Consider the following 14,969-nt stretch of genomic DNA (forward strand, 5'->3'; position numbering starts at 1 on the left):
ACCCCACTATATACCTTTCTCCAGTCCGAAAAACAACCGTTCACAGAAAAAACTATTTTTCCTGTCACTCAGCCAATTTTGTATCCATGCTGCTACTGTCCCTTTTTTATTCTCTACCTTTGCTGACAAGCCTGTTATGTGCCACTTTATCAAATGCCTTTTCAAAGTCCATGTACACCAATCAACTACATTACCTTCATCAACTGTCTCTGTTACCTCATCAAAAAACATAAGCAAGTTAATTAAACGTGATTTGCCCTTAACAAATCTGTGCTGGCTTTCCTTATTTATTCCACATTTGTCTAAGTGACTGTTAATTTTGACCCGAATTATCATTTCTAAAGCCTTCCCCACCATCGAGCTTAGACTGACTGGGCTGTATTTGGTGGGCTTATCTTTACACCCTTTTTTGAACAATAATGTAACATTTCCAATTCTCCAATTCTCCAGTCCTCTGGCACCACCCATGTACCTAAGGAAGATTGCAAGGTTATGGCCAGTACCTTTGCAATTTCCACCCTTACTTCCCTCAGTATCCTTGAATGCATCTTACCCAGGCCTGGTGATTTATCAATTTTAACTTATTGGAGCTACATACCCCAAGATAGAATTAAACCTTAGTTAGACAAGCTTCTGTAGTATTTGTTGTAGCCAATGGCAATATGTAACATGAAGTAGTATTTATTGAGTATTGACTGCCCTGTAGCTGTGGTTGCTGGTGAATTTCAAACTCCGCTGCTTGTTTCAGCCGGCCTTGCTGTGGATGATTTTTTTAAAAATTGTGCAGTATCTATTTTTGTGTTTGCAAAGCACCATTGCTGTTTGAATGATTGGCTAGGTTCAAGAGTTTAGACAATTTCCTTTTTAAAACAGCTCTCTGGTCTGAAAAATACCGTAGCATTAGTAGTATCCATGATATATGGAGAGGTAGAATAATTAGGAATCACTAACAGTGACCATTTAGTAATAGAATGTGGGTATACTCTGGCCAGTTGGGTCAAATACTAGGGAAGAGGTACTGCCATAAAGGTGGCCGATATATATAGAAACATAGAAAATAGGAGCTGGAGTAGGCCATTCAGCCCTTCGAGCCTGCTCTGCCATTCATTATGATCATGGCTAATCATCCAACTCAGTAACCTGTTCTCGCTTTCGCCCCATACCCATTGATCTCTTTAGACCCAAGACCTATATCTAACTCCTTCTTGAAAATATACAATGTTTTGACCTCAACTGCTTCCTCTGGTAGCGAATTCCATAGGCTCACCACTTGCTGGGTGAAAAAAATTTCTCTTCATCTCAGTCCTGAAAGGTTTACCCCATATCCTTAGACTATAACCCCTGGTTCTGGACTCCCCCACCATCGGGAACATCTTCCTGCATCTACCCTGTCAAGTCCTGTTAGAATTTTATAGGTTTCTATGAGATCCCCCTGACTCTTCTGAACTCCAGCAAATATAATCCTAACCGACTCACTCTCTCCTCATACGTCAGTCCTACCATCCCAGGAATCAGTCTACTAAACCTTCGCTGCACTCCCTCTATAGCAAGAACATCCTTCCTCAGATAAGGAGACCAAAACTGCACACAATGTTCCAGGTGTGGCCTCACCAAGGCCCTGTATAATTGCAGCAAGGCATCCCTGCTCCTGTACTCGAATCCTCTCGCTATGAAGGCCAACATACCATTTGCCTTTTTTACCGCCTGTTGGACCTGCATGCTTACCTTCAGTGACTGGTGTACAAGAACACCCAGGTCTCACTACATCTTCCCCCCCTTTCAGTTTATAGCCGTTCAGATAATAATCTGCCTACCTGTTTTTGCTACCAAAGTGGATAACCTCACATTTATCCACATTATACTGCATCTGCCATGCATTTGCCCATTAGTCAACTTGTCCAAATCACCCTGAAGCCTATCTGCATCCTCCTCACAACTCACTTTCCCACCCAGTTTTGTGTCATCTGCAAATTTGGAGATATTACATTTAGTTCCCTCATCTAAATCATTAATATATATTGTGAATAGCTGGGGTCCTAGCACCGATCCCTGTGGTACACCACTAGTCAATGCCTGCCATTCGGAAAAAGACCCATTTATCCCTACTCTTTGTTTCCTGTCTGCCAGCCAATTTTCTATCCATTGCAATACACAGCCCCCAGTCCCATGTGCTTTAATTTTACATGCTAATCTCTTATTTGGAACTTTGTCGAAAGTCTTCTGAAAATCCAAATAAACCACATCCATTGGCTCCCCCTCATCAACTCTACTAGTTACATCCTCGAAGAATTTTAGTAGATTTGTCAAGCATGATTTCCCTTTTGTAAATCCGTGCTGACTGCCCGATTCTGCCACTGTTTTCTAAGTGCTCTGCTATAAAATCTTCGATAATAGAATCTAGAATTTTCCCCACTACTGACGTGAGGCTGACTGGTCTATAATTCCCTGCTTTCTCTCTACCTCCCTTTTTAATATAACCTCCTCCCTCTCTCACCTAAGTTGACTTTGACCATTGTAGAAAATGACCACCTTCTCTTTCATTATTATATCTTTTTTTACTTTTTAATTTGTTTTCCCATTATTACCCTTTTCCCCTGTCACCAGGAGATGTGTCCATAAGGAAAAGAAGCAACAAGCTTGCTTCCAGTCCTTTGCTTTTCATGCTTGGCTTCCAGCCAGTAGCGGATGCATGAAGGTAGTTTGAGTGTGCTCAGCCTGTGGTTTTCCTCCTTACCTTTTAAAGAATCATAAACATGAAACTTGGTCCTACCCACTCCATTACTATGCATAAATTTTGCACAATAGGGCTGCTTGGAACTTGTATTTAATTTTCTTGACTAAAATATTACAGAAGTGTTGCAATATAATTTTTAATGTGCTTTCATAGACCTTTTACTTGACTGTGAAGAATTGTGTAAAAACACTCGTACTGCTTTGGACGTTTATAGACAGTGCCTAATTGATGATTATGGATTTAGAACAAAGGTAAGATTTGATCTTTGCTACTTAAATGTTTACTTTTAACTACTTATAGTGTCATAGAGTTATACAGCACAGAAACAGGCCCTTCGGCCCATCGTGTCTGTGCCAGCCATACAGCACCCAACTATTCTAATCCCATATTCCAACACTTGGCCCATAGCCCTGTATGCTATGGCGTTTCAAGTGCTCATACATGGAAGAAGAATTTATAATGAAAACATCTGGTGTGCATTTCCTATCCATCACAGTTTCTGCTGCAATGAAAATTTCTTTAGTGCATTTTTTTTTCAAGTGATAAAATCAAAGACAGTATTTGGTATCTACAAAGTCTGCCAGCAACAATTAAAAAAAAAAAAAGGAATTCTAACTTGTATTTTAATTAAACTAATCGACTAACATTAATAGCTTTTAATAAAAAAGCCAGGTTCGAACCAGTAGCTTGCAGATCAACTCAACTCTGATCTCAGCCATTGCTAACATAATAATTAGATGCTGTGGCCTTAAATGGACATAGCATCACCTTATCAGAAGAATATTGTATATTGCATGGTGTAATGCACCTGTCCTTTATAATACATTGTGGGGTACCATCACCACAAAGACTGTAGTGGTTAAAGAAGATAATCCATCACCAACTTCTCAAGCAATCAGAGATGAACAGTAATTAGCACAGATTAGTTGAGCCAAATGGCCTATTTTCTGTGCTGTATATGCAATGTAATTGCAAGCCTTGCTCACATCCTGAAAACAAATATATTTCAAAAATCTAATTTACCATGAGCAATCCCATGGATCTATTAATATTATCAGTCTGTATATAAATATAGGGCATGTATCGCATGCATTTTCTTTCCATCACATCACACTTCCCATGTTGTAATTCTTGGCAAATTCATGACTCATAGTTTCTTCCAACTGATTCATATTGTCATGCAAACCGCACCCCCACCCCCCCAACCTGCCAAGAATGAGGCATATTAACTTTGTCATATGAAGATTGATTTTAAACTGCTGGAGCGAAGAAATGACTTGTTAAACAGATCAGCTGTGGCTGGAAAAAACATTTGCATACTAACAGACACTGCTTGGAGAGACAAAGGGGTTATTCCTTGCTCCAATTTAACCCACAATGAACTTTGAGCACCAGGTATTGTGTGTAAGAAGAGACATTCCACAAATCGACATGGTCAGACCAGCTAGTCACATGACTAACCTGCTTGGCAATCTGGGGTTTTTCTGAATTGTACAAAGAGTTTGAACTGAGGAGAAAGACTGTTTGCTCCTGGAGTGAGAAGACCTCTCCTGTCTGCTCCCATCTCTTTCTCACAAGCCTCTGGACCCATTGAGGCCACATGAACTTCAGGAGAGAAAAGTCTCCTACATCGAACAAGATTCAAGAAGAATACTGGGTCCCAACGAAAAGCAAGACCTACCTACAATCAAGAACTTTACAGCGAGCTCGAAGAACAGTAACCAAAACCATCTTCAGATATTGCCTCAAACTTTTCTGCTTTATTTCTTCTGCTCTTTTCTGTTTCTGTCTGCATGTGTGTAGCGCATATGCATGCTAGTGTGGGCTCATTGCATGTCTGTAGGCGTTAACCGAATTAGAGTTTGACTTTAATAAAGTTCAACCGTTTTTCTTTAAACCTAAAAAATCCTGTTTGGCTAGTTTCTTTGCCTTATAATTAGAAGTTAGCGAACAAGAATTCACTAAGGGGGAGCTAAAAAAAAGCAGTGTGTTTAAAATTAAACCCTGTTATGGTAAGACCAGGTGAAGGCTGAGAGGGAACCCTAGACCCCTTTCTCACCTGTTTGTAACAGTATGAAAAGTTTCTTTGAGCCAGTTAGCTTGATGTAAATACCTTAATTTTCATAAAACAGTGGTGCAGAACTACCAAATTCACCCATACAACTAACATTTATAATAATATCAAGCAAAGTCAGCCAATAGTAAATCTGTTATTTTTGACCAAAAATTATAGTTTAATTTGGAATTGATGGGATTTTCTTGAGTAAGCTGTGTCTATTTATATTTATGTAAATCCTTTCAAATTCTTTTGTGAGACCGCTGCTTCACTGGAACCTTTTAAAAATCAGGTTTCTTTTTCCATTTTGGAATGTGCCTCTACCAATTTTATTTTTCATTTATTCATTCATGGGATGTGAGCATCGCTGGCAAGTCCAGCATTTATTGGCCGTCCCTAATTGCCCTTGAGAAGGTGGCAGTGAGCTGCCTCTTGAACCGCTGCTGCCCATGTAGGGTAGGTGCACCCACAGTGCTGTTAGGAGGGAGTTCCAGGATTTTGATCCAGCGACAGTGAAGGAATGGCGATATACTTCCAAGTCAGGATGGTGTGTGGCTTGGACGGGATCTTGCAGGTGGTAGTGTTCCCATGCATCTGCTGCCCTTGTCGGTCTAGGTGGTAGAAGTCGCGGGTTTGGAAGGTGATGTCATAGGAGCTTTGGTGCGTTGCTGCAGTGCACCTTGTAGATGGTACACACTACTGCCACTGTGAATCGGTGGTGGAGGGAGTGAATGGTTGCGGATGGGGTGCCAATCAAGCGGGCTGCTTTGTCCTGGATGGTGTCGAGCTTCTGGAGTGTTGTTGGAGCTGCACCCATCCAGGCAAGTGGGGAGTATTCCATCACACTCCTGACTTGTGCCTTGTAGATGATGGACAGGCTTTGGGAAGTTGAGAGGTGAGTTACTCGCCTCAGGATTCCTAGCCTCTGACCTCTTGTAGCCACTGTATTTATATGGCTGCTCCAGTTCAGTTTCTGGTCAATGATAACCCCCAGGATGTTGTTAGTGGGGGATTCAGCAATCATAATGCCATTGAATGTGAAGGGAAGATGGTTAGATTCTCTCTTGTTGGAGATGGTCATTGCCTGGCACTTGCGTGGCGTGAATGTTACTTCCCACTTATCAGCCTAAGGCTGGATATTGTCCAGGTCTTGCTGCATTTCTACACAGACTGCTTCAGTTTCTCCGGAGTTGCGATTGGTGCTGAATATTGTGCAATCATCAGCGAACATCCCCACTTCTGACCTTATGACTGAAGGAAGATCACTGGTGAAGCAGCTGAAGTTGGTTGGGCCTAGGACACTACCCTGAGGAACTCTTGCAGTGACGTCCTGGAGCTGAGATGATTGACCTCCAGCAACCACAACCATCTTCCTTTGCGCTAGGTATGACTCCAACCAGTGCAGTTTTCCCCCGATTCTCAATGACTGCAGTTTTGCACGGGTTCTTTAATGCCATACTCAGTCAAATGCTGCCTTGATGTCAAGGGCAGTCACTCTCACCTCATCTCTTGAGTTCAGCTCTTTTGTCCATGTTTGAACCAAGGCTGTATAGAGGTCAGGAGCTGAGTAGCCCTGGTGGAACCCAAACTGAGCATCAATGAGCAGGTTATTGCTAAGCAACAGCCACTTGATGGCACTGTTGACAACCCCTTCCATCACTTTACTGATGATCGAGAGTAGTTGGCCAGGTTGGATTTGTCCTGCTTTTTGTGCACAGGACATACCTGGACAATTTTCCACATTGCTGGGTAGATGCCAGTGTTGTAGCTGTATTGGAACAGTTTGGCTAAGGGTGTGGCAAGTTCTGGAGCACAGGTCTTCAGTACTATTGCTGGAATGTTGTCAGGGCCCGTAGCCTTTGCAGTATCCAGTGCCTTCAGTCGCTTCTTGCTTTCATGCGGAGTGAATTGAATTGGCTGAAGACTGGCATCTGTGATGCTGGGGACTTCCTCAGTGCTTCCTCCAGGTGGTTTTCAACATGGAGGGGTACTAATTCATCAGCTGTGGTAATCAGCTGGAGGTTTCCTTGCCCATGTTTGACCTCATGCCTTGAGACTTCATGGGGTCCGGAGTCGATGTTGAGGACTTCCGGAGCAACTCCCTCCTGACTGTATGCCACTGTGCCGCCACCTTTGCTGGGTCTGTCCTGCCGGTGGGACAGGACATATCCGGGGATGGTGATGGCAGTGTCTGGGACATTGTAAGGTATGATTCTGTGAGTATGTGGGACAGCTCTCCCAACTTTGGCACAAGCCCCCAGTTGTTGGTAAGGAGGACTTTGCAGGTTCGACAGGGCTGGGTTTGCCGTTTCCGGTGCCTAGGTCGATGCTGGGTGGTCTGTCCAGTTTCATTCTCTTCAACTTTGAGTTGAACAATTTCTGATCATGACCACTCCCCATCTTTTTTTCGGAAAGCAGCTCTTCGGAATGATTCTGCTATTCTCATTTATGTCACCTGCTCGATCCATCTTTTGTTTCTTTACTAGTCCTTTTACCATTCCCTTTTGCCTTGCACCATTATCCCTTCTGTCATTTGATCTCTCCTGCCTTCCACCCTATCACAGACCTTCCATTTTGTTCTTTCCTCCACTCCACCCCTTTCCCTGCCTTTATACTTGCTTAAGCATGTTAGATCCATCAACCTTTCCAGTTCTGAAAGGGCATCGACCTTAAAAGTTAACTTTGTTTCTCTCTCAACAGATGCTCCCTGACTTGCTAAGTATTCTCGTATTTTCTGTTTTAATTTCAGATTTCCAGCATCTGCAGTATTTTGCTTTAGTTTCAAAGAGCCATTGTTTAATGAGGAGTAAGAATCTTATAACTTTGATGTGGATTGTTAGATTATTAACCTGAATAATTCTGTTTGAGAAGGTGGCAACTTTGGAAACTGACAAAGATCCTTATGATGAGTGGACTTTTGAAGATTTCTTCACAGAGGATGGCATTGTGCTTGATCACCTATCAGTGATGCCAGTAATGTATGAAATTACAACCTCATTCGTGTCATATTCTCCAGGTATATCAGTTGAAGCAGAATCTACATGTTTTACATCTGATTTGTTCTCATTTCAACTAGCTAGTACGTGGTGTTAATCTTTATGTTGGATTTTACTGTCAGAATAACGGTGAGGCTAATGGCACTCGCCGTTATTTGTGAGTAAATGGTATAGCAATTTCTGGCAAGAAGCAGATGTGCAGCTTAATGCCAATGTCACCGCTCTATGCTAAGCTTTGCGAAAACAGCATTTCACTCTTTGACTCACCATTGCTATGCATTGAATGTTGAAGTTGCTGTATTTGTGAAGTAGATAAGAACTAAACTTGCCACACAGTTGAGTCTTGTCATTTCAAGTATATTTACCCTTTTAATGATGTAATAATTGAGTATTGCTGAAAACAAAGACATTTTGTCAAAGCTTTTTGTCTTGCACTCATCAGGATAATTCGCAAGAATGCCAATATAAGGGAAAGCAAAACCTTTCCCCTTGGGGAGGGAGGGGTGGAGAACCCCATATTCTAAGCATCTGTTCATTTATTGGTCATTTCTACAGTTATCTAACTAGATGCAATAATCTATGGACAATATTCTATTGAAATTAGTCCAGCAAATTACACACATATCTGCATGAAACTGAATGCAACATTATGAATTATTTGGCGATGGATTTTTATTGCATATTGATAAAATTGCAGCTGTGTGTGTTTATGTGTACTATTTTGGTTTTAAAAAACTAGATTAGATTAGAGATACAGCACTGAAACAGGCCCTTCGGCCCACCGAGTCTGTGCCGACCATCAACCACCCATTTATACTAATCCTACACTAATCCCATATTCCTACCAAACATCCCCACCTGTCCCTATATTTCCCTACCACCTACCTATACTAGTGACAATTTATAATGGCCAATTTACCTATCAACCTGCAAGTCTTTTGGCTTGTGGGAGGAAACCGGAGCACCCGGAGAAAACCCACGCAGACACAGGGAGAACTTGCAAACTCCACACAGGCAGTACCCACAATCGAACCCGGGTCCCTGGAGCTGTGAGGCTGCAGTGCTAACCACTGCGCCACTGTGCCGCCGAGGCTTAGGTTTTAGTCCTATTCTGTTATATTCTCAGAGACGTTTATTTTTGTCTACTTGAAGCTCATTCCTCCTTGCTATAAAATCTAGTCTGTTGTTAGATATAAATTATGCATAATTTGTACTGAGAACAGTGTTACATACCACATGCTGCACTGGTTTGCAAATCTGTTGTTGCTTAGCAACTATAAAAAGGTGTTAAAGATTTTGTGAGTCATATTGAAATGAGGCACAATTAATTTACTTTGGTAGTCTGGTAAAGTGAAGGAGATTTAGTATAGAATCTTAATGTCCAGATGATTTTCTGTTTGACACAGTCCTTATTTTATACAGATAAAAAGCTCTATCCATTGGATTGCGTATGCTTGACGATGAGCACAGGTGTAGAAGGTATTTATATTGATAACTGAACCGAATGAAACCGCCTTTTATAAATGAGAAATTTTCAATATCGTTTATTTGTTAAAACTCTGTTAAAAGGGATTCCACAGTCGCTTGGGCACTTACCTTTCACCTTTTGGGTTCAGATCCCCAATCCGGACTGATGGGGTGAAGACTCCCTTGTTACAGTAAGGATCTGTGCCAGAAATTAATTTGGGCAGTCTTAATCCAGTTCTACTGGGCAAATATTCCTAGTAATTGGTAAAAATTTGAAATGCCACTCAAAAGTAATGATTTAGGAAATGGAAAAATATCATTCTTGCAGTAAGGGAATTTTAAATCTTTCTCTCTTCCCTGCAATTGACATTTTTGTTCAGGTGCTGTTCCATGAGAACTGATACCTTGCTTGGGTTGCCATCATTCATATTGTGAGCATGGACACTGAGGGCCGGATCTTGTTCTCATCCCCATGGTGGGTTTCATGGCGGGGGAGGGGGGAGGGCAGAGAATTGGGGCAGAATCGCCCGCCAAGGAACCGGAAAGTGGGATTTCCAGTTCCAATTCTCCCGCGGGCAGGATAGACAGATGACGACGACCTTCCCACCCAGAGGCCAATTGAGGCCTATAAGTGGCCCATTGACGGGCAATTAAGGGTCTCTTCCTGCTGCCACAGGTGGACGCCTTGTAAAATGAGGCGACCTCCTTGGGGGATGAGGTTCCTCTTTCATGGGCATTTTGTGGCCCACTGAGACCCCCCCCCCAGAACAACTGTACCACCCCCCCACACCCCGGAACACCCCTACCCCTGGACTGAACACCCAACTCGCCACCCGCTGCCCCCGCCCCCCTCACCGGGGCCATCTGGACTGGTTCCAGCGACCCTGTCTCTAGCCTGGGGTTCAACCGCTGGGCCTGGGTCTGAGGCCTCTGCAGTACCGGCAGTAGCCACCACTCCCGGTGATATGCCGATATTACTGAGCTGCCAGCAGCTCTTGGGGGCGGGATCTCCATCCCTATAAAGTCTTTAAAGGGACGGGGATCCTGCCTCTTTGATCTTTTGGGGTCAAAGTTTAGAGGATTGCTTCGGGGGACTGAAACAATACAGAGACTGAGGTCCTGCACAAAATCCAGCCCTGAGTATGTAAGCAGGCCTTTCTACTATTGAGGGGAATTGCAGCTTAGCCCAAACCTGCTCCTGCATTTACCATGTGTCTATGCAGGGTCCCTGGACAGTGATCCTGTGTCCAACCAGAGTTGGTAACCCTCATGATCATCCATGCCTCATGTTTAAGTTAAAATGAATTGTAAAAACTAACTGTCTAACGATTGTTAAATTCAAGACAGCATCTATTATGGAAATTAGTGAAAACTTTTTATGAATGTTGCAGTACATGGACAGAGAAGGCAGTAAACTAATCAACAGTAAAGTTGTGAACCTTTTCCTCTAAGCCTACCTTAGAAAGGAAAAAGGAACACAACAATGCGACGGGGAAGTAAACCCAGTTTTTGAAGCGTTTTGTTTTATGGCTCACTCTATGTACATTGTTTAAAAATAAAGTACTTCTACAGAAGTTATAAGTATGATTTTATATACAGGCCAGAATCCTTTGAAGCCAGTTTCTACACCCATGACCTTCCTGCTACAGAATTTACAAGAGTATAGCCAACTGCAGCTAACTCTGCAGCTAATCATCAACTCTTTTGGAAGCTGTCATCAACATTTTGTGTCAAACAATATGAATTTAGACTTGAGTAAAAAGGTGGGTGTAAACTGCCAGCTTTAGAAAGCCAGCATTTTGTGTTATTTAATATAAAAAGTTATTTCTGGTAATCAACTCATTATTACTTGCTAAGTGTGCTGTAATTTTATCTCTATAAATGTTGCTTTTGAGGAAATCTCTGCACAACAGCTGCATGGAAATGCTGGTTCTTACTGCCTTGTAAAATATACAAGAAAAGAAAATTACTCCCAACTCCACAATCTCTATACTTGAAGGGAAAAAAATCTTAGAGTATGATCGCTGGCTGCTAATTTTATCATAAGATTCAACTTGTAATCTAATGGGGTCTAAATAGATTATTGTCAGGTAATCATGCTGGTCATTTAATGTTCTGTATGTAATTAAGTTGTTTCTTTGCCTGCTTTCTTGCTGCTGAAATCATTTTCAAATAAAAAGAAAACTGGTGCCACGTACTTGTTTTGTCTGGGCACAAACTGTTAGCATGAAAGTCTGCTGCATGTCCCATAAAGAATATACAAAGACTAATTTATCAATTGGAATATCTAGGTCTTTCATTCCTGTCTCATGCTTCATGTGAGTGCTGGAAAAATCCGATAGGGGAATCAGACTATCATTTTTGAAATAGTTTACTGTGGTTTGTTTAGAGTTTACAGCATTTGTTTACAGCATTTGAGCTGTTAATGGAGTTTTTCAGAAGTATATTTCTTATGAGGCTTCACACCAGGTTCTGAAATAATGGGATAATATTAGTTTGGTAGTACTTAGAATGCAAAGCAAGGAACCAATGTATAAAGAATTAATAAATCTTTGCTTTTCTATACTTGTAGCTTTTTGAGGGTCAAGACTTAAAGGAAATTAAAGATTTTGTCATTGACATTGGAAACATGGCCTTTTCAGTCGTTAAAAAGAACTCTCAGGCGTTGCTGCACAAGGTAAAGTTGAATATTTTTCCCCCATTTCCTCCTCCTACCTGTACATCTTATGTGAGCATTTTATAATGAGCGCTGATAGGCTATTTGACCTTCTTTGGCTAAACCTTAGCTGTGGATTTCCAGCCAGAGTTGCTGGATAACAATTGGAAGTAAGTCTGACTTCTTCCTTGCTGACTGCAACTCCCTCAGGAGTACTGAGGGTAACTGCTGCACTCCTACTTCCACTTTGGCTGAAATAAGTCAATTTAGCATAGATTGGAGATTGATCCTGAGACATTCTGGTCTGTGCGGCGCAAATATTCATTATCATAACTAGCTGTCACCAATATGTTACTAGTGGTGACATGGTATTGTTACAACCAAGGCGGGAGTAATGCACTGTTAATTCAGTCCCACTACTCCACAGGTCATAGCATGTTTGTAAAGTTTCCCACCTACTGGAAAATAGCCAAATCAAACACTCTTATTTGTCCCCAAGAATAAAGCACACCAAACCAGGTTTCTTTAAACAACAACAAAATTAACTATTTATTAATAAACTAAGTCTTAAACAATAAGGAGATAACTTTATATGTTAAAGGATTCTTTTCAAACTTCTTGTTCTTTCTAACCCTCATGCACAAACACATACATTAAAAAAAATGGTTAACTGGGAGAAAAGGATGTTTTTAGTTTACAATTGTTTCTTATGCATAATAAAATAATTAGGTTGTCACGTTCTGGTAGGATATTTCTGGTTCGGTGAGGTGACCCAGAGTCGAATAGTTGGATGCCACTCGAAGTCTCACCAGGTGAGGTTGATGAACAGTCTGTCATGGATAGGCGTTCACGGCACTTTGTCTGCAGCAGGCGTCACACAGATCTTTCAGCAAAGGGTGTAGCAACAGGTCTACTTGGGTTTTTAAATAGCAGTCTAATAATAGAGCCAGCGATTCCTCAGAGACTGGAGGCAGTAGGAATCTGCTAACTTTAAAAATGCAGGGCTTCCTCTCAGCAAAGGAGCCTTTCTCCACAGAGAGCAGCAACTCCTCTTTTCCTGGGTCTTTTCTCCCTCCAGGCAGACCACAGCCACCACCTTAAATGTAGAATTTATTTTTATCAAGAGAGGCAAGTCTTCTTTTACAGAGAGTGGGTCTTTTCTCTGGTCTGCAAGCAAGTCCCAGCCAGTTTTACTGCCCCCTCCCTGTCCAGCCCACTGGTCTCACAATGCAGAAGTGAAACCAAAACTCTAACATTAAGCCTTGTGACCTGTCGTTTCCCTCTGCTGAGTTGTTTGGAACTGATGTCTTGAGGTCTGTCCCACTCAGTTCAAACACTAAGTTTCAGCATTCAATGTTCACAGAAAAATCCTTTTTCACAGTTTTTAAACAAACACAGAATTCTTAGCTTTCAAATAATAAAACAAAACTCTTGTGACAGTATCCTGGAAATTTGGCCATTCTTCTTAAGTCAGGTTAATGTCAGCAGGCTACCATGAAGGAGTGGAAGCCAATCCTGATGTTTCTCACCTAACTGACAAAACCTAGTTTCCAGCAGGAATTACTGGGCTGTAATCAGAAGGAGGAGCCCTAAATGCAATTCCTCCCATTTCCAAAGCCTGAGGGGAATAAGGCTGATTGTAGTGACTAAGAGTAGCTTACTCTGTACAAGCCAGAAAGAAATTTTGGGACTTTCCTGGTGCCATTCATGTGGTACATTTACCCAATGAGCCGTTTATACACCCCAATTATCTTTCCTATAATGACAGATGCAATATAGAGATATCTTCATTGGAGGGACAATGATTACTGTACCCAGAGAGTAATCTGTCTTATTAAAATTAAAGTTACTATTTAAAGAAATGTTATTCGTATGATGATTACTTTTATTCATCCACTGGTGTGATCTATTGTCTATTTGAATTTCAAATATATCTGTATAATTGCGCTTTAATCAATACCAAATATTTTTATCATCTGACAATTGGATAATTTCCTGCTCTTTTTACAGAAACACACAAATAGTTTATTTAAATTATGTAGGCCAATGTTTACATTATGTAGGCCAATGTTTCTGCATTAAAAGTTTCACTTCTTTTCATTTCTCAGCTGTTTAACTGCCGTGTGGTTGACACTGACCTAGCACTGGCATACTGCACATTGTTACCAAAGCAGGTTGTGTTTGAGAAGCTGTGGAATGTCATCAATGATGCACGGCAGAATTACAACAAAATTCTGGTATGTGACAGTTTCAAATCATAGTGTTATATTGATATCTAAGCATTATCATCGTTTCAGATTTAACTTACAGAAATTTTGCTGTCTTCACCGAATAGACTTGATCTGTAGATAGGCACATCTGTTCACATTAAAAACTAAATGAGCTTCTTAAGATAATATCCATGGCCTTTTTTTCAAAGAAAGTTTACAAAAATTGCACGTTAACTTATTTTTGTGTGGCACTGCTCATGGTGAGTCAGGTTTTGTAAGAACATGGGTTGTGTCGCTAAGTAGTAATTATTACCTGGGATACTAACTTGTCAGGTCCTTGGGTTAGGAGTCACTGGGAAAGGGGGCACAGGTCGGGAAATACTCGAATGGGCATCTTGGAGGTTCCAGGTACTTTCGGAGGAAGAAGGGATTTTGAGAACATTGGGGCGGATCCTAAGATCACATGGACAGAGGTCTAGGCAACTGGGAACATTGTGGAGGGACATCTCTAGGTATTGGAGCATTGGGTGTTCCTGGGATCCAGTGAGTGGTCCTGGGATCTGGAAGTGGAGGAGAAAGTCATGTGGTGGTGAGTTTTGGGGTCCATCAGGACTGCATTGGGGGTTTGGAGCATGTGAGGACAGACACTGACAATATTGGGTTTGCTGGGATTTGGCACTTTTTGCTCAGAAGGGTGGGAAGGTATCTTGTGAGTTACACTGCTCCTTCTGGACCATCAGGAACCATCTCTTCCTCCCCTTCACTCAACAGCTTTTACACCTGTCTGTATTCTCAACCCAACCACAGCCTTTTTGCACCCCTTACTTGATCACTTTCTTTGTTGTCAGTC

General features: G+C 41.6%; 1 protein-coding gene across 2 annotated transcripts in view; it reads left to right on the forward strand.

The window, feature by feature from the left end:
- The window catches only part of kntc1 (kinetochore associated 1), a 154,493-nt gene that overhangs the window by 71,667 nt on the left and 67,857 nt on the right, over positions 1–14,969 (forward strand). For both annotated transcript variants that reach the window (XM_068055050.1, XM_068055051.1), the window contains exons 36-41: positions 2,888–2,985; positions 7,662–7,806; positions 9,209–9,265; positions 10,853–11,016; positions 11,826–11,930; positions 14,018–14,146. In XM_068055050.1, coding sequence (XP_067911151.1) covers positions 2,888–2,985; positions 7,662–7,806; positions 9,209–9,265; positions 10,853–11,016; positions 11,826–11,930; positions 14,018–14,146 — 698 coding nt within the window. The remainder of the gene's footprint in view (positions 1–2,887; positions 2,986–7,661; positions 7,807–9,208; positions 9,266–10,852; positions 11,017–11,825; positions 11,931–14,017; positions 14,147–14,969) is intronic.

Source organism: Heterodontus francisci, chromosome 23 (assembly GCF_036365525.1).
Source record: "Heterodontus francisci isolate sHetFra1 chromosome 23, sHetFra1.hap1, whole genome shotgun sequence".
Classification (NCBI taxonomy): domain Eukaryota; kingdom Metazoa; phylum Chordata; class Chondrichthyes; order Heterodontiformes; family Heterodontidae; genus Heterodontus; species Heterodontus francisci.